A 23,464-nucleotide genomic window follows, 5' to 3' on the forward strand; every position below is an offset into this window, starting at 1 on the left:
CGCACATTCTCCAATTACTACTTTAAACATAAGGAAAATTGAATTCATTGAATTAGGGAAAAAAAAAAAAAAAGTATTGTAACATATTTGATTTTAGCCAGATTATAGGTAAGGCAGAGCAGGGGCCAGTCTGGATCTATCAAGAGTAAAATCCTTTTGTTTACTTTCAGCAAATGGCATCACTGTCTCTCAGGTTTTCCATCATTTACCTGTTCAGTCTCCTGTTCGGTGTCAGATGCTGTCACTTCGTGACAAACGACTTCTGTGTAAATGAAAAACAATTGTGTATTTTTTTTTTTTTCTACTGAGTTTGTTTTGTTCTGCTGTAATATATTGTCCTTTGCAACATCATGTAAAACTGTAAGATGAACCGACTTACACGTTATTTATAATGAATGTAAAAAAAATAAAAATAAATAAATTACTGTATGATCCATACTCGTGGCTTTTTTTTTTTTTATCCAAGATGAAATTTTATCATTATCTTCCCATGGAAGCTGTAGGTATTTCAAGTAGTTGAATTTGTTGAATGCATACACAAAGTTATAATAATAAAAAGGGCGGTTTTCCAGTGAATAAAAACAGTTTATTCCATTATGAAAGTGTAAAATTGAGTAAAGTGTAAAAAAGTGATGGATGGTGAACAAACCTCAGCCTGTTTTCAAGCGCAGCCTGCCCTCAGGTTGCGTACCTATTCCTCACCTTTATACGGAAAATATCGAGTGCTGTGTATTGTGTGCCTTTCCTCTTTAACCTTCTAAAACTTACTCTTTTTTGTCACCGATGTTAGAGGTGTCACCGAGCCCCCCGTGGGGCCTATGCTATCCCCGGCAGCGAGGCCGCGCTGCCCCCTCAGCCCTCCCCCGCCGGCTGAGGGGTTCCCCGCTGCCAGCAGGGAGGAGAGGCCGCGTGGGCAGGCCGTGGGGTGCCCACGGGGCCACGTTTGGGTGCGTGGGGAGCCCCCGCTGTCCCGTGGGGTCAGCCATGAAGGGGGGGGAGCGGGGGTCCCTTCCCGCCTCACGCCGCGGCTCCTGCGCCCTCCCCGCCGGGCGGGGGCGCTGTGGCGGCGCGCGCCCGCCCCTGCCCCGCGGTCTTCCCCCGGAGGGCGGAGGCCGCTTTACCCATAACCCCCCGCGCGCGGCTCCACCGCCTCCCCTCAGCCGAGCCCCCCCCCCCCCCCCGCCCCGGCCCGCCCCGGCCCGGTGCGCGGCCATGAGGGTAGGGAGCAGCCGCTGCCGTTGTGTCTGAGGGGGCTGGGGCGGCCGGACAGTGCCCCAGAGGAGCGGGGAGAGGCGCCGGGCATGCGGGGGGTGGTAGCGGGGCGGGAGGTGGGATGCTGTCGCGGAAGAAGACGCGGACGGAGCTCTCCAAGCCGGGCGAGGTGCAGGGCAAGTACGTGAAGAAGGAGACCAGCCCTCTGCTGCGCAGTGAGTGTCGGGGACGGGCAGGGAGGACAAGTCCGAGGCCTGGAGTCCTTTGTGTGGGGCTGGGGGGCGGTGCGGTGGGCCCCGGAGGCCCTGAGGGGCTTGGGGGGGGGGGTGTGTCCCCTCCTGAGGGAAGTGGGGAGGGGGGATTCCTGTTGGGAGACCTGGGGGCTGGCTGAGGGAGGGACGTTAAACCTGAAAGGGAGGGTGAGTGTAAAAGGGAGCCCTGCACATCGTGTAGCACCAGCTGCTCACGATAAACAAACTCCGTTGTTTTGTTTTTGTGTTGTTTTTTTTTTTTTTTTATAAAATATCGAGTGAAATTCTTGACTGTGAGGGTGGTGAGACCCTGGCCCAGGTTGCCCAGAGAAGCTGTGGCTGCCCCATCCCTGGAGGGGTTCAAGGCCAGGCTGGATGGGGCTTGGAGCAACCTGGTCTGGTGGGAGGTGTCCCTGCCCAGGGCAGGGGGTTGGAACTGGATGATCTTTAAGGTCCCTTCCAGCCCGAACCATTCTGTGATTCTCTGTGCCATGGTTGCTCAGTTTTCAACAGGTAGGGGTTAAGATGATCTCCAGACAGACATCTTTCAGATGAACGGAACAGATCATCTCATCAGTGGTTGTTTGCCTGATCTAGGCAGCATGCACTGCCAAAAGGTGTGTGCTTTGAAAATGAGATAACTGTACGAGACAGTTGCATAAAATCCCTGCGGAAGCAAGCACTCCAGTTCTAAGCCATGAATCAACTTGATGAGGTCACCGCTATGTACCTTGGATGCCACCGATCGTGTGGTTAACCTGGCGCTAACGCCCCAGTCCTGGTTTTGCTGGGATTATACGAACCACTAGCAAACACACATTGAAAGTGCGCTTAGGTTTCTTTTTGTTAAGCTTTGGAAACAACCCGAGACTGAAATGTGTTATGCTATAATTGCAGGAGTAGCTTGGAGATCCCAACTAGCAACAACTGATTTGCTGGCAGGAGCGGGCACTCAGCTTTTCTGGAAGTTTTTGCTGCATGAACAGCTGGTTCCCCAGTCAACAGGCAAAATCATTGAGTAGTCTGATTACATTGACTTAGTCTTTCAAAGAGCCAAAAATCCATGAAGTTTTTTTTTCATAGCAGGCTGTAGGCGAGTCAAAGGGGTCAACACCTTTTGCACATGCTATTTGCCATGATGTAATGACTTGCTTTTACGTGACTGCTTTGTAATGATTATAAATTTACTGATGACGCCTTCTGGGATACAGTGAATTTTTACCCTAAGTCATAAGAGTTTATTAATAAAAACTCATTAATAATAGGCATAACTTCCTTTTAAATGAAAGTCATAATTTGTATTAGCTCACCTGGAAGGAAACTACTTACTTATCAACTAAGTAGTAACTACTTACTTATCAAGTCCAAAGTAATAGTAGGGAAAGGAGTAACGTATCGCTTACTGGTGGGAGACAGTGAACTTGTATGAATAGGTGTCACTGTTGGTGCAGAAAACCTCTGAGGTGAAGGAGGAAGGGAAATACCTTAATGATAACTGAGAACTTAACGTGCGTAGAATGACAGCGTTTTGCTGGCTGAACACTGTGATTAGTGGAGAAAGTATGAGTTCTGTTGCTGATTCTGTCACGGATTCTTGTGAGCATTAACGCCTGTAGGTGTTAACGTCCTCAGTTATTCTGAGTTCATAAGGAGAGTGATCCCGATGAAGTGGTAGCGTGGTAGCCAGGACACTTGCATTGTCTTGACCCTTCTGGTAGAGAGGTATGAGGCCTGGCTGATGTAGCCACAGTGCGGGGTGTGTGTGTGGGGGTTGGTGTATTTTTGATGGAGTTTCGATCTAGGTGGTTTTTTTTGTTGTTTATTGTGGATTCAATTATAGTGGCAAAACTGCAGTCTTTTAGCAATAGGTTGTTGGTGGTGGAGGGTGTGATGGTTTCTGTTGCACCAATACAAACTGCAGCATCACCATTGTACTTGCATATGCATTAGAGGTACGTTAAAGGGGTTCTAGCATTTGAATTTCCTCAATTCCTTGGTAAAAAGCGTTGTGACTAGCCAGATCCTTTATGGTTAAGTACAGCCAAAGTTCTTATTTCTCTTTCATGCTGTATATCAGATCTGATGCCTTCATTTATCCGCCACGGTCCAACCATTCCAAGACGAACTGATATTTGTCCTCCCGATTCAACTTCTGCGTATGCTTCTGGTGGAGATGGAATTGTTTCCAGAAACCAGAGTTTCCTTCGAACTCCGGTGCAGAGACCACCTCATGAAATAATGAGACGTGAGAGCAACAGACTGTCCGCGCCTTCCTATCTTGCAAGAAGTTTAGCTGATGTCCCTAGAGAATATGGGTCTTCCTCCCAGTCCTTTTTAACAGAAGCCAATTCCGTTTTGGAAAACGGAGACGCTGGTGCCCGTTGTTATTATTACGATCATTTTTATGATGCCCAGAGGAGACGTCCGTTAAATGATCGCGTACATGAGGACTACAGGTATTATGAACACAACAGCGATCTTTTCCAGAGGATGTCACAGAATCACGGGAGGCACACTTCAGGTAAGTATTGATTAATTGCTGGTTTTTTTAAAATATGTTTTTGATGAGACTTTTGGTGCAGAGGTATATCTGGACCATCAGGGTCATGTTTTTAGGAGTTACACTGTGTAGGACAGCGCTTCTTTTTAATGGCATTTCTGTAATCTGAGCACACTACGTGCTCACATTTCTTAGAGTTAAAAATTTGATTGCATATATCCAGAAAGGAAAAAAATATACTTAAGCCATGATTTATTTATTAAATAATGGGGTAAGGTTGAGCAAGTTGGTGGGTTTTTTTAATGCCAAACATATCTGCAACTCCCCGTGACAAAGTTGATTCGATTGCTAACTGGCAAGGAATTTTATTCACTTGGGGACATCGACTATTTTAATGATGTAGAGAATAACCAACAGCTTTAAATTATAGCATTGCCGTTTTATGATATTTTAACTATCATTGTGTTATTATTTAATTTTATTGTGTTAATTTGACCTCAGTCATTAAAATCATTTATTATAAAGAGTCAAAGGGAGGAATGACTGCTTCGTGTAATTAGCAAGTTGACATATAGTTAGTGCTGAAATTGACTTGCTAGTTCTTGATATTTATTTTTCTTTTAGCTTGTAGTATTGTTTGTTAATATGCCTGTTTCCCCCTCACATTCACTGGAACTTGTCTTTGTTTTCTAACGGAAGAACAGCATAAGAAAGAAGAATTCGTTAAATATTACTTTTTGAAATATTTGTCATGACACTGAAGGGTGATTCTTTGGTGCAGTGTGCTGCTGTGAATCTGTTGGTGGAATAAAAAGTCTGGGGTTACAATATTGCCCGTAGAAAGGTGACCCTAAAAGTAGTAAATTTGGCTGTCTTCAAGCACTGTATATACTATGGAAATTATGTTCAAGGAGGAGTTTGAAACAAACATTTAATAGAAATGTTCAAACCTGTAAATAGAGTACCTTCAATGTGAAAGATGTTGTTAGTTCATCATTAACATGTAAGCTGTAAACAAAGTAGTAAATAGACTCTAGTAAAATAAATGTTCTGTCTAGAAAAGTAAATCTGCTAGGAGGACCGTCAACATTTAGGGCTGCTGACTTTGCATATGGAATTACAACCTGACAACGCTCTGTGGGGTTTTTTACTACATTAACATTATAATGCCAGAGTTACTGCTCTCAGCCAGTAAATTCTGAAATACTACGGTTTAAGACTTGCTATTTTAATCCTCGTTTATTTTGCTAAATGCTAATACGTTGCCCAGAGAAGCTGTGGCTGCCCCATCCCTGGAGGGGTTCAAGGCCAGGTTGGAGGGGGCTTTGAGCAACCTGGTCTGGTGGGAGGTGTCCCTGCCCAGGGCAGGGGGTTGGAATTGGGTGATCTTTAAGGTCCCTTCCAACCCAAACCATTCTGTGACTCTATGATCTGATCTACCTACATTTTGCATGAAATCCCTCCAGCTCAGTCAGTTGTCAGTCAGCAGTCATTAAACATTTACCTGGTCCCGATAACGAGCACCTCTTAGTGTGTGCTGGGATATTGTAGGGAGGAGAGGCAGGAGGGGAGGTTTTCATAAATGAATCCATCAATTTAACATTCAAAATTACTACGGTAACTGTGTGTGCTGATGAAGACTTCAAAAAATGGTACTGGTGCTGTGTAGAGTTGAAACAATATGAAGTGGAAATGGAGCTCTAGCTATTAGTTTGAAAGTGGAGTTTAATTTAGGAAATTTTTAAAACAAGCTAAAAGCAGGGCTTTACAGCCATAGTTTTCTCAGTTGTAGGAACATGGATTTCTTCCTAAAAAGACTTTTATTTCCTAGTTTGTCTACGTGCCCCCTTAGCCGCTGGAAATCATGAAGGAGCTGCTGATTTTTGTTTGGTCTTTGTCATTCACTCTCATATTTTTATATGTAATAATTTAATCAAATTCTACACATATCTTGTAACAAGCGAGTATTTAATCTCACGCGTTTGTCGGGAGGGACAAGAGGAGTCTTTTGCCTGCGAAAATGTTTCTCTTTCCTCTATTTTTTTTCTTTCATCTCAGCATGGAATGTGAACTGTTAAATTCCTTTTCAGTTTCATTGCAGTAAGAATATTGACCTATGTCCTTAACTTTTGTACATATTTTCAAGAATTGCTGTTACTTTTTCTCGGTAAAAGAGTTATGTGGTCAAAAATGAGAAAACTTCAAATTTTTTTTTTTTTTTACTTCTTTCATCTCACCATTAAGCTTCTTTTTATTTGAACCATCCGTTGTCTTCAAACCTCCAGTATTTTCCTTGAGCTACACTAATATTTCTGTAATTTCTGGTTCCTTTTTTTTCTTGTGTTTCTGGAATACTGTGGCAGGCCTTTTACTTTCATCGTCTTTGTCTAAATTACTTTCTCCTTACACATCTCCATTGTCGTTTCGCAATGTTTCCCCTAATCAAAATTCTCCAGCAAGATAACTGATGACAAAATTGCCCAGTACCTAGAGTTTCGACGTATAAGTCTATTAGCTAGAATCTGTTAATGCTGCCTTCAGCCCTTTTCCTCCTCTTGCACCCTCCCCTCAGTGGGTTCAGTTCTGGTTTGGGTTGATAGGCAACAATTCTGTAGCAGATGAACACAAGCTGTTCTTGCCATCGCTGAGTGATGTTTCATTTAGTGTTGGTTACAACCGAGATGACTTTGGAGAAGCAGCCGTCTAGAAGTGCAGAGGTGCATGGAAATTACAGCTTTCATTCAAAATAGAGGTTCTCCTCTTTATAATTTGGAGATAAGCTGAAAACGTGTTCTTACCGAGATCTTCATACTCCAAGTATTTAAGAAAGTCCCATGATTTTTCAACAGCAGATGTTGACAGCATTGATATGTTCTTCCATAGGCATTTCTCCTTGAAGTCATGTTTTCTTTCTCAGTATGATTCAGTTCTACCATGTCCTCCTTCTCTTATTTTCATTGTATTTGCTTTTAATTAGCAATCTAGTGCTGCTGGTTTTCCTGAAAAATGTCTTCAGTTGAGATATTTCCTAGTTTTGTATGTTTAGCTGCCGCTCTGGCATTTCTTCAAAGTTTTTTTTGTTGGTTTTTTTTTTGGTGTCCATTTCAAACTTAATTCTAAGAGACTTTACCTGTCTTTCCTCGCCATCTCTTTCCTCTCTTCTAGGTTAAAGGTTTGGGGAGGTCTGTGGTTGAAGTTATATCTACAAGTATAGATTGGAACTAACTTGTAACCAAGACCTCAGAGTTATTTGTACCCGTTTGAGCGGTAAGCTAAAAAATTCTTATGTGTATATCAAAATTGCTGAGATTAAAATTGCAGTGTAAAGGGACTTTCTGCTGGTGGATTGTAAGCGGTTGACTGTGATGTCAGAGGAGAAAAATGATTAATCCTGTGAATAGAGAATCCAGTGCGCTTTAGTGAAAGCGGGTTCAGGTCTAAATTGGACCGCCTTAAAAATTGCACGCTGGTATTCATGTTTAATATAAGAGCAAAATAAAGAAATACAAATTATTAAATGAAACCTACTTAGAGCTAAAATAGCAGGGCTTTTCTTTCTAGGTGTGTACGCGTCACGCAATTTTTAAACAAATGGCAATTCCTGCCCTTTTCTTCTTTTGTGCTGATTTTGCAGTAATTTCTTTGTAGCATATTTTTCGAAGCTGTCAAAGTACTTCCTGTCATTTCCTATTTGTGAATTTATGCTTACTTGGAACGCCCCGTTCCCTCTGACAAACGAGGCACTTGTGCTCAGGAAGTACCTTCAGATGCTTCGGAACGGGTTAGGGAGGCCTAAAACCTGCAGACCTATTCAAACAGGAGAGTTACTGGACCTTTTTTTTGCTACTTTATTCTTATTCCCTTAAAACTAAACAATTCATTCATCTTCTCTTCCTGTTCTTCATCCTGGTTTGAGGAGGGGAAGGGGGAGAATTTTGGCATCCTGAGGCAACAAGGGGAAAAAGTCTCTTAAGACAATCCACCTAATTAAGGACAAATACGAAGGGCTTTTGTTTGCCTAGATTTGTTCTTCAACGCTTAGAAATTTGCTTGAAGCTGGTTGAGAAGTTTGGTTGAGTCATTTCAGTTAGTCTGGTTCTGCTTATCCTGTGGTAGGGATTATATCCACCAGCAAGAGGAAAATCACAGGTTTTACCCTATGTGTTTTGATAAAAATGGTTTGAGTTGTAAGTTTGGCTTTTTTGCTGTAGATATTTTGCTTTGTGGTATTTAAATGTGGTACCAGTCCGTGATTCGGGGAGTATCCTTAGTGTGTGCAGTAAAATCTCTAGTAAAATCCTACGTGAAGCCATGAAAATGCTTTAGGGCTAAGCCCTTACCTGAAATTTAGACACAGAAGAGTGCTGTGCTTTGGCAACGTGACCCAGAAAAGGATAGTGCTCACAGTAGCTGGTTTTAGGCTGTCCTGTAACTTTTTTCTTTGGCTTATACTTTGGAAAAGATCACATACGAATTTACTCTTCCAAGTGTTGTTCAATCTTGTTATTGGTAATTACAGATGTAAATATATGAAGGTCAATTTTCACCTTCTCTTACTGTTCAAAATCATAGCAGGAGCTATTTCTCTTACATGTGTATCCACTCTCTCTTGAAGGAATCGTCTGCTGAGTTTTGTAAGGAAAATCACCATACAATTTCTTTTCATCTCTTGTAAACTCCAGTTCTATAAAGAAATGTCTAAATTGTGCTAATTCCTGATTTGAATGCCGTAGTGGGTTGATGGTTGTAAGACACTATGGATGTTACCTGACATCTTAAAACTTTCAGCACACGGAATATTTCAATGTGAGCTGTGATTTTAAAGGGAAAAAATGCACATTGAGACTATACACGATGGTCTATAACCATCTCTTTATAAATCTGGCCTTTGATTTCATAATTAGAGCTTGTTAATTGTAGATGCTTGGAGCACTGTTCAAAACTATACAGCTATGGAGGTTTATCTAAACAGTATGGCTCTGCTTCTTCATATATGAAATCAAAATGGCACAAGGAATGTATAATGTATTTGTGGTCTAATTATTTTTGTTCTTTGCATCTTGAAAATTTAAAAAAAAATAAGCTGGGATTGGGAGAAACCATGTAGCTAGAATTTAATGGTTGTGTGAACACAGAACTGTTGGTGTTGCCTTTCCACTGGGTGCAGCGTTGCTTTTTAGTCTGCGTTCTAGGTGATTTCTCAGATATTGATCATCAAAATCAGATGTTGATTTTTATTGCTTCCCGAGTCCATCTCCCAGTTTTCTCAGGCTTTTGTATGAAGGGATGTTGTGTCAAGAGAACCTCTGGTGCCGAGGATGGCTCGTGCAACTTTTAATACCAACTTCCAAACGTTAGAAAGAATTAACCTTTACCCCAAGGAATAAATATATAATGTCTTTGCTGCTGGAATCATGCTGGAATTTAAGTAGGAGGAACTGTAACAAAAATACAGACGCGTGCTGGTTTTAACAGTGAACAGAAAAATACTTTTATGCCTTTGTGAAAGTTCTTTCTCCCAGTCAAGATGGTGTGTTGAGATCTTCTGGTAGTGGTGATTTAATAGTCACTGTTTATACATACGTGATATTACAACACAGTGGCCCCGTTTATTGGAGAAAATACTGCATTTGTTTATCCAAAGCGCAGTATTTTCAAGAAGCTGAAATGTTTGTATTCTGTCACTGGAATGAAAACAAAACCACTGACATAACTGTAGCCAGGGTCTGAAATAGTTTCCCTGCCCCAGAACTGCTAAAGGTCAGGAAGCCTCCAGGATGTTTCTTCTCACTAGAAATAAAGGTCTGGGTTGCTTCAAGAGCAATCCTGGGCTGCATCAAGAGAAATGTGGCCAGCAGGTCGCGGGAGGTGATTCTACCCCTCTGCGCTCGTGAGACCCCACCTGGAATACTGTGGCCAGCTTTGGAGTCCTCAACACAGGAAGGACATGGACCTGTTGGAACGGGTCCAGCGGAGGGCCACGAAGATGATCAGAGGGATGGAGCACCTCCCCTGTGAAGACAGGCTGAGAGAGCTGGGGTTGTTCAGCCTGGAGAAGAGAAGGCTCCGGGGAGACCTCATAGCAGCCTTCCAGTATCTGAAGGGAGCCTACAGGAGAGCCGGAGAGGGACTCTTTGTCAGGAACTGTGGTGACAGGACAAGGGGTAATGGTTTTAAATTGGAAGAGGGGAGATTTAGATTAGATATTAGGAGGAAATTCTTTGCTGTGAGGGTGGTGAAGCACTGGAACAGGTTGCCCAGGGAAGCTGTGGCTGCCCCATCCCTGGAAGTGTTCAAGGCCAGGCTGGATGGGGCTTTGAGCAACCTGCTGTAGTGGAGGTGTCCCTGCCCATGGCAGGGGGGTTGGAACTCGATGATCTTTAAGGTCCCTTCCAACTCCAACCATTCTATGATTCATCGTAAGGAGAGATGGGAGCTCTCACGTGAACGCACCCATCAGCTTTCTTTTATAAAGATAAAAAATAGGTAGGTATGATAGCAAGAGGCCAAATAGTTCAGAACATGACAAGGCCAGAAAGAGATTTGTAGAGGAGCTCAAATGTTTTAAAGAACAGTACTCAGGAAGAAGCTTGTGAGATTTTTTTTTTTTTCATTTATTTTTTATTTATTCAATTGCTTTGGAGCCTTCCCGTTGCTTTATTGCTGATGAGTGCTACCTTGGAGTAGAATGAGAGCCCATCCAGTTCTCAGTCTGTGTCATTTTGTATGTAAACTAATGCTTAAAATAGATGACACCCCATGGCTAGCGTGCTGTATTCTCTATGTACTGTTGAAAAGGACTTTTGTGTTTGTCAACAAAGAAGAGTAGGAAATTGCCTGAGAAATACACCAGGTTTGCTGCTACTTCAGTATTCCTGTCGTCTTTTTGAGTTCATGACCACACTTGAAACCCCTTTTTAATAGTATGCTTTACATGAGATACTCTGCCTTTCCCTTCCATTCTCTCAAAAAATAATCACACAAAAATGTTATTGCCGAAAAGTAGAAGGAAAGGGGTGCATTCCTCAGTCAGAGAACGTGGTGCTTGCAATGGAGTCACTTTCTGACCTCTGAGAAAGTGGAAAAAGTGGCTCCCGTACCCTTTCTTCTGCCTGTGGGAAATAGTCACATGCAAACTCTTGATGAATACGCTGATTGAATAGATGATGATGAAAAGATAACAGGAATTTCTTTAAAGCCAGGGACTGTTTAACTGGAGGATGGTGGGTAACTGAAGGTAACTGCTTAAAAGGATTTTAAAAAGAGAGTTGAATTTGAGCCAGCATGCCCAGTAGGTCATAGGCTTCCAAGGCATGGCAAGAGACCTGCAAAAGTCTTGATTATGTCACTTGGAGTTTGTGGTTGGGCTTTTTTGGGTTGGGGTGTGGTTTGTTGGGTTTTTTTTTAGTTTTCTGTTGTTATTATTATGGCTTTTATTTCAGCTAGCTTCCTAATTATCCGTAGTATATAGAGGGAAGGAAAAGACGAAATTGGGATTGTTTCTTTAGTACATCTCTCAGCATCCAACACACTCATTTTTAAAATGTAAAAACTCTATTCTTGGTTTACCTGGTCCTGTTACTGTTCTTGACTGGTTAGTCTGAAAAACTTTGTTGGTATTCAGTAATTTTTCTAGATGTAATTTCTGACTGTAACTAGGAAAAGAAATAACTGTTTTTTTGGTAGATAGTTTTGATGCAGCTGTAATAGCATATTAACAGAAACTGTAATTTATGTAAAGCTTTAACATTTGTAATCATACTTAGCTCTCTGCTCAGCAAATTGAGACAATTAACAGCTTCATCCCCGTTTGTATGCTAATATATGACTAACTGAAAAAGCAAGGATGCTTTAACTGTCTCTGGACGAAGCTGTCTAGTGAGCGTGGAGTTGGAGGAGAGCGAAACAAGTGAGACTTGCAAGGGAATAGCTATTTTGACGTGATCGTGCTTTTTTTATTGCTCAGAGTTCATAGAGTGCCTGGGCGGGGAGGAGTTGACTTTGTACATACTGTTGGGTTTGGATATCACCAGTTTAGCTAAACATTGCTTTCCCTTTGTGTTTTTGTTTGTTTTTTTTTTTTTTCCTTAGGCATCGGTAGAGTTGCTGCTACATCTCTAGGAAACTTAACAAATCATAGTTCTGAAGATTTACCTCTTCCTCCGGGCTGGTCGGTGGACTGGACTATTAGAGGGAGGAAGTACTATATAGATCACAACACCAATACAACTCACTGGAGCCATCCACTTGAGCGCGAGGGGCTGCCTCCGGGATGGGAGAGAGTCGAGTCAGCAGAATTTGGAGTGTATTACGTAGATCACATCAATAAAAGAGCTCAATATAAACATCCTTGTGCTCCCAGGTAAGACATCCGCATTCTCTTCTGTAATTGTGGTTTTTTCCTTAATCCAGTTAAGAAAGTGGAACTGGTTTTGTCTCATAACAGGTAAAAACCTTTTTATTTTTAGAAGTAAGCTTTACTGGTTCTTGACTAAGATTTTTAGAAGAAGTTGTAATTGTTAGGTTTTTGTCTTTTTTGTCTCCTCTGTTACTATCTTAAGTTTAGAAACAGGATATTGTTCCTAACTCACTAAAACAAAGCAGCTATTCTCTTCAACTGGTGGTAAAAAAAGGTTGCTGAGAACAGAAATGAATTGTAGACCGAAAAGAAACTCAATCTGATGGATGTTCCAGGAGACTGTGTGAACAAATAGCACATTTCATCTGAAACATGAATTAAGTCTTGTCTAGAATGAAAATTGGTATTTTAGCTCCTTGTAATTTAAAGGTAAAATAAAGTTAGTGTACATGAAATTGGAAGAGGGGAAATTTAGATTAGATATTAGGAGGAAATTCTTTGCTGTGAGGGTGGTGAGAGCCTGGCCCAGGTTGCCCAGAGAAGCTGTGGCTGCCCCATCCCTGGAGGGGTTCAAGGCCAGGCTGGATGGGGCTTTGAGCAACCTGGTCTGGTGGGAGGTGTCCCTGCCCAGGGCAGGGGGGTTGGAACTCGATGATCTCTAAGGTCCCTTCCAACTCTAACTATTCTATGATTCTATGAAATTTACCAATTAATTTCTGATATTCTATTTTGCTGTTACCCAGAAAAAGAAAATTTTTTAATGTGTGGCACAAAAGATAAATATGAGGCAGTCCTTTGCTAAAAATGAAATAACTTACGAGCTGCTGCCCGAATACCTTTGTTCTAATATATTAAATGCTGCATTACTTGCCTGAATCAATACTTGCCTTTTTAGTCTTTTAAAAGCAGGTATCCCTTTTTGTTCTGCTGTGGTATGCAGGTAGCAGGCACTGGGTGAATAGGTCTAAGGTGACTTTTACAGTGTGGTAACAGCAGCAGCGCTTTGGGTTGTGATTGGAGTGAAGCACAAAAATAGCAGCAGAAAGTTATTTGCAGTATAGGCCTGCTGAAGCAACACTCCATGTGGGGTTGCATCATCAGCCTTTGTGTTTATTAATGTTAACAATTTAATGGTATCAGTATGTCGAAGTTATCGCTTTGAGGTTATAGACTCTGTCTTCCTTTGTCCAGTGTTCCCCGTTACGACCAGCCTCCCCCAGTGACTTACCAGCCGCAAGCAGCTGAGCGGAGCCAGCCCCTCCTCGTCCCTGCAAACCCCTACCACACGGCAGAGATTCCCGACTGGCTGCAGGTCTATGCCAGGGCTCCTGTAAAGTGAGATTTTTTTTATTTTTTTTTTTCCCTTCTGCATTTCACGCTCTGCATGCCTAGCTTAGAAGGAAACCAAATTAATTTGCTTTGTATTAGGCTTTACTTAAAATCGTCACAATACTTCTTGCAGTTCACATGACTTGCAGAATAGTAGAGCGTTGAGGATGTGATTTACTTCCAGTGTGTCTGTGAGAACGGTACCACGTGGCTTATAAAATATGTGAAATATTTTTAGGCTGGTAACTTCTTAATGTGTATCTTACTCCTTTTTAAAAAAGACGTATGAATGCTCATTCACTAATTAAGAATTTTGAATACAGAATGAAATCTATATTTCTGTTCAAGAACTTCTAAAAAAACCCCACCCCTAAGTGGTAGTGAAAAGTCATTTTTTTCAGAGAAAACAATGCTCTAGGAACAGGCAGTCTCCTCCAAGGAAAGATTTGAGTCAGCATAATGAAAGGAATTACATCTTCTAATGGGTACAGCTCTGCGGAAGAGTAACACTAAATAGAAAAGCAATAAAAAAAAATCCAGATATGTTTTAGTAATTATGAAATCAGGTACTTTTTCATAAGGGCAATATGGAGAAACTCAGTTTTACAGCAACGAGCAGGTCAGGCTGTAGTTGCAAATTCCGACTGTGTCCAGCTAAAAAAAATCCTCTTTTTTTTTTTTAGCTGCTTCTAGTAACTATGACTTGAATGGGTTTTCTTACTTCTTGTGGCTACTGGGCTTGCCAGCAGCCCATAAAGATTTAAATTGGCCCAAAATTCACCAGTACTCTTATGCACCAGGGACACACTGAGTTCCTGTAACCTATGGGAGGGCTTCTTTCCTAGAAATACTTCTAGGTTTTGGCTGCACCTGCATTTTCTTTATTTAGGTCTTTGGCACATCCAGACAATGTAGTTTTAAATATTTTGGCCTGTGTTGCATGGACTCTTGTTGGTATTTCTCTTGAAACTTGAGAAACAAATATAAAACTTAAACAATTTAAGATTATCAGGGATTATTTTAGATACAGTAGGTTGAGACAAATTTAAAAAACAATACAGCAGAAAACCCCCAACATTTAATTCATTCAAGCTGTTTGAATAGAATTTACATGGTTCAGAGGAATGAAAAATCGTGTATTTTCCAGTATGCTTTTAGCCCTCTAATTCTCAAAACACTTCTGTGAAGAAGTAAATTCTTGTTTACATCCAGTAATACTTGTGAATTCTTCAGTAGTGTTGTCCAAAAGCTGAGTATGAGAACTGCATATATATCTCCTGTGTTCTGGGGCAAAAATGAACATAAGTGGGCAAAAGGCTTTCATAGTAATAGTAGAGGAATACCCTTTGCAATCAGGTATTTTAAATTTATGGTAAAAATCTGTTGATGATCAGTTTTGCACTGAAATCATTGTGGTATATTTCGTTACGGTTTGTTACTTACACCTGTAAGTTTGATTTAACTGATAAAAGGCCGGTCGTTTTTGTTGAGAAAAGTAGGTATTGAGAGCAAAAACAGATAGTGTTAGCGCTTGTTTCAACAAGTTTCTCCAAAGGATAAGAATTCTGGCCACTGGAGAAGTCCAATGGAGAGTTCGGTAGGTGTTAGCCGTAACGCTTCCCTGTTTTGGTGAAAAGTGGCCAAACCATTAAGATAAAAAAAGACGACACGTGGCTTATTAGACAGTGAAGAGGCTTCGATGTCCAGCTATAACTTTGAGGGAACGATTTTCAGTATCAAGGTGGCTTTGATACCTCGAAACATCCTTTTCCCTTCTCTTCTACCATCTCTCAAGGTCTGTTTTGAGAGCGTCAGTGCAGCTATGGGAATCTTAGCACTGGAATCGAGACTCCTGGCTTGCGTTTAACCCTTTGCTAGACTCTCAAATGGATTGTTTCTTCAAAACCGGGATGTTTCTCCACCTCCCAGGTTCCGTAGCCCAGTCTGGTGGGGGTTCCCGCAGCATGCCAGTCTGCGTGTGCGGGACTTGGGGGGTGAGCAGACCGAAAACACCTCCCTTGTATGAGAGAGCGTGGTTTGGATTCTTCCTCCACCTCTTTCGGAGCAAGGATTTGAACCCAGGACTTTTCCTCCAGCCCTAGCCAATAGGCTGTAAATATTCAGGGCCTCTTGTGTTGGAAGTGTCCTATTTTGTATATTAAATACTTGTTATCTCTGGGAAAAGCACTGGAGACGGGGTATTCTGGCTGTGTGTCCTGTCTGGAAAGCTCCTGCTTTCTCACCTGGGAGGGAAGGCTTTGTGCTCTGTGGGAATTTTGTACTTTTGAGGCTTTCTCCCCTCAATTTCTGGCTCTGGGACTAGTTAGTTTTTCTAAAAAATGCCTGGGGAGTTTAGGTCAGGTTCTCTGTGCCCTGTTCTGCTCGGCATCTGTGCAGTGAGCATTCCTTGACCTACCGTCTTTGGATTGGACTGATCCCGTTGCCTGTGGGGCACTGCCAATGGCTCTATCTTTAATTAGACTTCTTCCCTCATTTAACACTCCTCTTGGCCAGTGAAGTGAAACCCTCATGCTGCAGAGCAATCACAGAATCACAGAATGCTATGGGGTTGGAAGGGACCTCTGGAGATCATCTAGTCCAACCCCCTGCCAGAGCAGGGTCACCCAGAGCAGGTCCCACAGGAATGCATCCAGGGGGGTTTGAATGTCTCCAGAGAAGGAGACTCCACCACCTCTCTGGGCAGCCTCTTCCAGGGCTCTGCCACCCTCACAGGAAAGAAGTTCCTCCTCATGTTTAGATGGAACTTCTTATGTTCAAGTTTGTGCCCGTTACCTCTTGTCCTGTCCCTGGGCACCACTGGAAAAAGACTGGCCCCATCCTCCTGACACCCACCCTTTAAGTATTTATAGGCGTTGATCAGATCCCCCCTCAGCCTTCTCTTCTCCAGACTAAAAAGACCCGAGTCCCTCAGCCTCTCCTCATAAGAGCAATCCTGATGGGCTGGTTTTCTTGAGCAACTGTGAGCAGTGACAGCTTCGAAGAGCTAAAGAACCACCAAGGGTGTAGCAATCTGTGATGATGCTTTAAAAAAAAATAGGTGCAGGTCCCAGAAAACCTGCAAACACATCACATGAGAACCGGTGACTGAGAATCGGCCTCGCTGCGGAGTGTTTTAATGCCGCCCTTGGCCCAGAACAGTTGGAAAAGGATATATCAGTGCAGGGGAAATCCTGCGGCAACTGATTTGGGTGGGAAAGGAGCAGAGATGGAAAGGAGTTGTTCACTTAAACTCGCTGATCGAGCGCTTACCAAGATTGTTGTTCTTGGCAAACCTTCCAGAGCAGCACCTTGTCCTCTGCCTCTCTTCGGAGTTTGATCTCCAGATTGACAAACAACTGCAACCTGGTTTTTCTTGCTTTGGGGGAAAAGGGATTTTAGCAGCGCAGCCCCGTCAAGACTCGGCATAACTTTAATATAGAAGCTGTTATTGAGGGAATTTATAGAAGCAGTGGTTGTTCCGGTTCTTAAAATTCCTCAAAAGCATCTTTGGTGTTCATCCACCTGTCCTGATGCTTCTCAGATGCATACAGCCTTCTGAATATATCTTTTCAATATGTAATTTAGTTTATTTCCATAAACTCACTGATATTTGGGTTTCAGCCTCCACTCGAGTGACTGTGTTTTCTGATGTCATTCAGCTGGATCAAGTAACTCTTGTTTGTTCCATGAGTTTCTTCTGTTCTCTTAGTAACTGTAGTAGTCAGCTGGCTATTTCCAAGTTAAGAAAATGAGGTTGCAAATGAACTGTGTGTGTTTAGAGGACTGGGAAAAAGTGAGAAATAAGGGATATTGCCGTGATGATGTAACTACCTCGAGGCTTTCTTTTATCAAAGTAAAGTAGCATTAAAGTGCCTGTTGCAGAGCAAGACTCGGATGAGACAAAATCAAGCTTAAAGCTGGTCTGGGGGATTGCCGTTTCCTCACCTTGCTCCAGAAATTCCACGGCTCGTCCTGTTCCCAGAGCTGGCCAGGACACTCCGTGCCGCTCAGGTCCCCATTCCAGGGACAGCATTAGCCCCCTGCTCCTTTTGGGTTGATATTCCTGAAGTTCTCTCACACGAGCCTCTCCAAATTTAGGTAGGCTCAGGTTAGCCAAGCTGTCCCCACTAATGACAGCTGTGGGTCACACCATCTTTCTGTGTCCCTTGTCCCCTCTCAGCCTTGGGCAGCATGTCTGTTCTGAACCTGGCCGGTCTCTTCGTAGCTCCTGTCACCCTGCCAGAGGTCTCCTGTCATCACGCCGAGGTGGAAGGAGACCATCAAAGAGAACAGCCTGTTTATTTTAAGCGTTGGTATCTCTGACTCTCTGAAGTCATTGTACTATTTCATTTCAGCGTGTGGGGGTAGGTCTGCGCCATGGGCTGCCAACGCTTCACTGAGCGATCGTTTGCCCACCTGGGCTTTGGAGTCTGAGCTCACGGCCTCCAAGTTGCTCACCAAAACACTTCTCCCGCTGTTGGCCCAGTGTCTTGGGGTTTTCCTGAATTATTTCAACTTCCAGCTCCTGGAGGAACATCCTGATGGCAGCGTCTCCTGCTTGAGGAACATCCTGCAGCCATTCCCCCACAGGGTGTGGTGGTAGCGCTGGACCATGAGCCAGAGACCTTTCACCCTCAGTAAGTTCACAGACGACACTAAGTTGGGTGGCAGTGTCGACCTGCTGGAGGGTAGAAAGGCTTTGCAGAGGGATCTGGACAGGTTGGATCGATGGGCTGAGACCAACGGGATGAGGTTCAACAAGGCGAAGTGCTGGGTCCTCCACTTGGGTCACACCAACCCCCTGCAGCGCTCCAGGCTTGGGGCAGAGTGGCTGGAGAGCTGCCTGGCAGAAAAGGACCTGGGGGTGTTGGTGGCCAGCCGGCTGAACATGAGCCAGCAGCGTGCCCAGGTGGCCAAGAAGGCCAACAGCATCCTGGCCTGGATCGGGAACAGTGTGGTGAGTAGGACTCGGGAGGTGATTGTCCCCCTGTACTCGGCACTGGTGAGGCCCCACCTCGAGGGCTGTGTCCAGTTTTGGGCCCCCTACCACAAAAAAGACATCGAGGTGCTGGAGTGGGTCCAGAGAAGAGCAACAAGGCTGGTGAGGGGTCTGGAGCACAAGTCTTGTGAGGAGCGGCTGAGGGAGCTGGGGGTGTTCAGCCTGGAGAAAAGGAGGCTGAGGGGAGACCTTCTCGCTCTCTACAACTCCCTGAAAGGAGGGTGTAGCCAGGGGGGGTCGGTCTCTTCTCCCAAGGAAAAGAGGGAACGGCCTCAAGTTGCGCCAGGGGAGGTTCAGGCTGGATATTAGGAAAAATTTTTTCACGGAAAGGGTTATCAGACATTGGAATGGGCTGCCCAGGGAAGTGGTTGAGGCACCATCCCTGGAGGTGTTCAAAAGACAGGTTGACGTGGTGCTGGGAGACATGGTTTAGTGATGGTGTTGCTTTTTGTTGTTTTGTGGGTGTTTATTTTTATCAGAGTTAGGTTGATGGTTGGACAAGATGATCTTGAAGGTCCCTTCCAACCTAGAAGATTCTGTGATCCTATCTCTGTAGAATTACCGTGATTTTGGTAAAAAACTTTGTTAGAAATGCTGGGTTTTTTCTACCAGGATCTTGGAAGCCTTCCCCTACTTACTGGCAAAAAACCAGGTCCACTAAAAAAGAAAGTAATGAAGAAAAGTTCTTGGTTTATGGGAATAGTTTTTGTAGCTTTAGATATAAAGGTAAATATTATAGACATTATTAAATTTGGGAAGCGTTGAACCGTGTGTTTGGTCTAAAAGGTTGTCAGCACTCGCGTGGAAGAATTTGTGGCATGAAAGCGAGTCGCTGAGTAACGCAGGATTGAGGAGACCTTCCGTATGAAACTGGATTTGATCTGAGCAGTTACCGAGCTCCCTCCCAGCCCTTGGAGCGCCAGTTCCGGCTGGAAAATTCCTCGCCGGAGAAATGGCATAACTGTGATTAATCACAAGAGGGGTTTGGCAGTTAGGACATAAAACGCAGCCTTCCGGAACCTTCTTCAGCTCTGCTGGTGGGACAGGAGGGGCTTGAAGAAGCTCATCTGATCTTCTTGTACCCACCCAGTGGCAGCAGCTTCGATACCCCAAAAGGCGGAACGCGGGGGTGTGTGTGTTTATACACTCTCTAACCCGGGGGTGTCGTGGTGGGTGGTGACACTCAGCACCTTTTCTTGTACGTCGTTCCTTCGTTCCTCCTGCCTTATTGGATGGATGTTGGGCTTCAGCTTTTCTCTGTGGCTTGTTTTAATGCACTTCCCTCTCTGTCGTGAGAGCGATGTGTGCAGAGAGGGACCCGGGGGTCCTGGGGGACATCAGGTTGCCCATGAGCCACCGATGTTGGCCAGGAAGGCCAGTGGTCTCCTGGGGAGCATTGAGAAGAGCATGGCCAGCAGGTGGAGGGAGGTCATCCTCCCCCTCTGCTCTGGTGAGGCCCCATCTGGAGCACTGGGACCAGTTCTGGGCCCCCCAGTTCCAGAAGGACAGGGAACTGCTGGAGAGGGTCCAGCAGAGGGCTACAAAGATGATGAGGGGCCTGGAGCATCTCTCTCATGAGGAAAGGCTGAGGGACTTGGGTCTTTTTAGTCTGGAGAAGAGAAGGCTGAGGGAGGATCTGATCAACATCTATAAATACTTAATGGTTGGCAGATGTCATCAAAGGATGACTTTGGGGTGGCACCAGTTTGAGGCCCTTGGCACATGTCCCCAGGGGACCTCCCAGGCCCGCAGCAGCTCCTTTTTTCCAGCACGGGGAGTGAGAATGTGTAGGATCTGTAGGTGCTTGAATGGCTGCCTTGGTGCCCACCCTGCTCCCCCATGGCAGGTAGGTCACTGCCCAGGGCTGCGGGCAGCTTGGATGGCCCCGGCTGGTGTGAGTGCTCCCGGTCATTAATTACAGCCTAATTGCATTTCGCCCCTCCCTCAGTCCTCACTGGGGCTCCGATACCCACCTTTGTGGTCCTGTGGGGTTGGAACGAGATGACCTTTAAGGTCCCTTCCAACCCAAACCATTCTACGATTCTTTGACCCACCGTTTGAGGCGCACTTAGATTATTGCTGCTAATTAACCATGAGGGGAACGGTGTCTGAGCGCTTCCCAGGGCTGGAAGGAGAACAAACGCTTTGGAAGCAGAAGGGTGTTGGGAGGGAAGAGGCGCAGGATTCTGCCTCTGGGAGGTACCTGCTGGAGAGGGGGGGGGGGGTGGTAAACCATTGCAGTAATTATTTTTTTCTTTTTTCTGTTACTATTATTTTAAAAGATGTTTTGCTGCTAAATATCCAAGGCTTGTTAATAGTTAGTGGGGTCTTCAGTACTTGTAGAGTTTCTCTCGGCGTATGATGAGTGATTCTGCAGCTCAGCTGTGAGGGATGTTTCTCCAGCTCACGGAGACACGGCTCGCTGCTGGTGTTAATCACCTTATTTCTTCACATGAGAGGTTCTAAAGTAGATTAGAGCCACAAAGGTGCTGGGAGGGCTGGAGCCCCTCTGCTGTGAGGACAGGCTGAGAGAGTTGGGGGGGTTCAGCCTGGAGAAGAGAAGGCTCCGGGGAGACCTTAGAGCCCCTTCCAGTCCCTAAAGGGGCTCCAGGAGAGATGGGGAGGGACTCTGGATCAGGGAGAGGAGCCATAGGACGAGGGGGAAGGGTTTGACACTGAAAGAGGGGAGATTGAGATGAGATCTGGGGAAGAACTTCTTTGCTGTGAGGGTGGTGAGACCCTGGCCCAGGTTGCCCAGAGAAGCTGTGGCTGCCCCATCCCTGGAGGGGTTCAAGGCCAGGCTGGACGGGGGCTTTGAGCAACCTGGTCTGGTGGGAGGTGTCCCTGCCCAGGGCAGGGGGTTGGAACTGGATGATCTTTAAGGTGACCCTTCCAACCCAAACCATTCCATGATTCTATAACAGTTTGTGGAGTTGATTGGAAGGGGGAGACGTTGTAGGGACTGGAGATGGGCCTGGGCAGTGGTTGTGGCATGGGTGGGCAGTACAAGATGGGTTGGGGAGCAGGAGTGAAGAGCAAGGCTGGAGCCACATACCAGCCCACCCCGTCCCCTGCTCGAGCCTGAGCCTCTAAATCCTGTCCAGTGTGAAAGACAAGCCGTGTAGATCCGGGCTGGGGATGAGAAACCTCACAGCAAGCTGTTTCGTTTTGCCTTTTTTCTTCTTGTCTTGCCCATCACCCAGTGCCGGTTTGTGGAGCCTCAGACCTTGCGGGAACGGGGCAGCTTTGCCTGGGGTCCCAACCCAAACCATTCCGTGACTCTGTGATGATTGGTAGAAACCTGATGGGTGACCGCACAACTGCGAGGCCGGTTCTTAAACAGACACCTAAAAAGCCGTGTATGGACTTAAGAGATAATCATCTTTTCTCTCCCAAACCAGATACGACCACATCCTGAAGTGGGAGCTTTTCCAGCTGGCGGACCTGGATACCTACCAGGGGATGCTGAAGCTGCTCTTCATGAAGGAACTGGAACGGATCGTGAAGCTGTACGAGGCCTACAGGCAGGCCCTGCTCACCGAGCTGGAGCACCGCAAGCAGCGGCAGCAGTGGTACGCCCAGCAGCACGGCAAGAATTTCTAAGCTCCCAACTCTTGAACGGACTTTTTACGAGGACACTAAAGAGCTTTAAAAAGGTTTTGGTTTTTTTTTTTTTTCCACACTTAAAAAAAAAAAAAACAAAACAAAACAAACAAACAAAAAAACAATGAAAAAGTGCTTTTTGTTGAAAAGGCAGCTTATTTTTGTTGACGTTGCACCTTTGTTATTATCCTCTTGAGTATTTTTCTACATGTATTATGTGTTGTTTATAAAAAAAAATGAAAAAATGTTTGTTAATCTTTTTTTCTAGTTCATTATTCTGAGAACCAGCGCGGAGTTTAATCAGAGCCTTGATTCTGGTTTCTTCTCCAAGCCCTCGGCTGCATTAGTAAGAAGCCGACTATATAGATATATATTTTTTAAAAGGGCAATAGATGCAACTGTATGAAATGGCCTGGATTCAAAACATTTGTGAAAACCCAAACGAATATTTGGGTGTTATTTCCCTGGGGACTCCCCATCCCTCTCTCGGGAGCCGGATGCTCTTCGTTTACAGCTTTAATGTACAGATACCGGTCCCTTGCCGTAATTCCCAGCGCTGTGACCGGACGGAAGCGGATTTCACCAGTTTAAACCGAGCGCTTCGTGAAAGCGAAGCCCAAGTTGCCTTATTTCTTACTCCGACACGTTACTGCTTCGGTTTTACTGCTCGTTTTCACAGAAATCGCTCAGAGGGGAAACGTTTCTACCTTTTTGAAGACCCAAGATCTCTAACGAGCTGTGCCCCCCGGTCGGGCGGGGAAGGTGACAGCGTTGTCCCCAACCGGCCGCGCGGGACCTTCGGGGATCTCACAACAACTACTTTGGGGTTGGGTTGTTTTTTTTTTTAAGCGACGAGCTTTTGGCTTGTATTAAAACTTCCTCACTTGGAGAAGATTTTTAATTGTACAGTTCTCCTCTCGGGTCTTTCATTTGGGTTCAGTGATTCATGTTATTTATGGATTCTTTTTAGTGCAATAAACGTTGTTGCAGACAAAAAAAAAAAAAAAACCAACAAAAACATTTCTTGTAAATCCTATCAATTCAATAAAAATCCTTTTGGTTAATGAATGAAGCGTTGTCCAAGTGATTTTTCTTTTTAGAATGTTAAATAAAACGTTCTTCTAACCAATAAAAAGGTCTGACGGGGGTGGTGAAGAGCAGTGTTTTCGGAATATCGAGCTGAAAGGAAAGCGGCTCCGACGGGAACCGTG

The 23,464-nt window shown here is 44.4% G+C and overlaps 1 protein-coding gene across 1 annotated transcript; it reads left to right on the forward strand.

Annotated features, from left to right (window-relative positions):
• Positions 1–1,200: 1,200 nt before the first annotated feature.
• Positions 1,201–23,319, forward strand: SAV1 (salvador family WW domain containing protein 1). The gene is made up of 5 exons (XM_074150016.1): positions 1,201–1,427; positions 3,541–3,984; positions 12,055–12,325; positions 13,514–13,657; positions 22,052–23,319. Exons 1-5 carry the CDS (start codon positions 1,334–1,336, stop codon positions 22,251–22,253), a joined length of 1,155 nt encoding a protein of 384 aa, XP_074006117.1. The 5' UTR covers positions 1,201–1,333; the 3' UTR covers positions 22,254–23,319.
• Positions 23,320–23,464: the final 145 nt, after the last annotated feature.

This window comes from Numenius arquata, chromosome 6 (assembly GCF_964106895.1).
Source record: "Numenius arquata chromosome 6, bNumArq3.hap1.1, whole genome shotgun sequence".
Lineage (NCBI taxonomy): Eukaryota > Metazoa > Chordata > Aves > Charadriiformes > Scolopacidae > Numenius > Numenius arquata.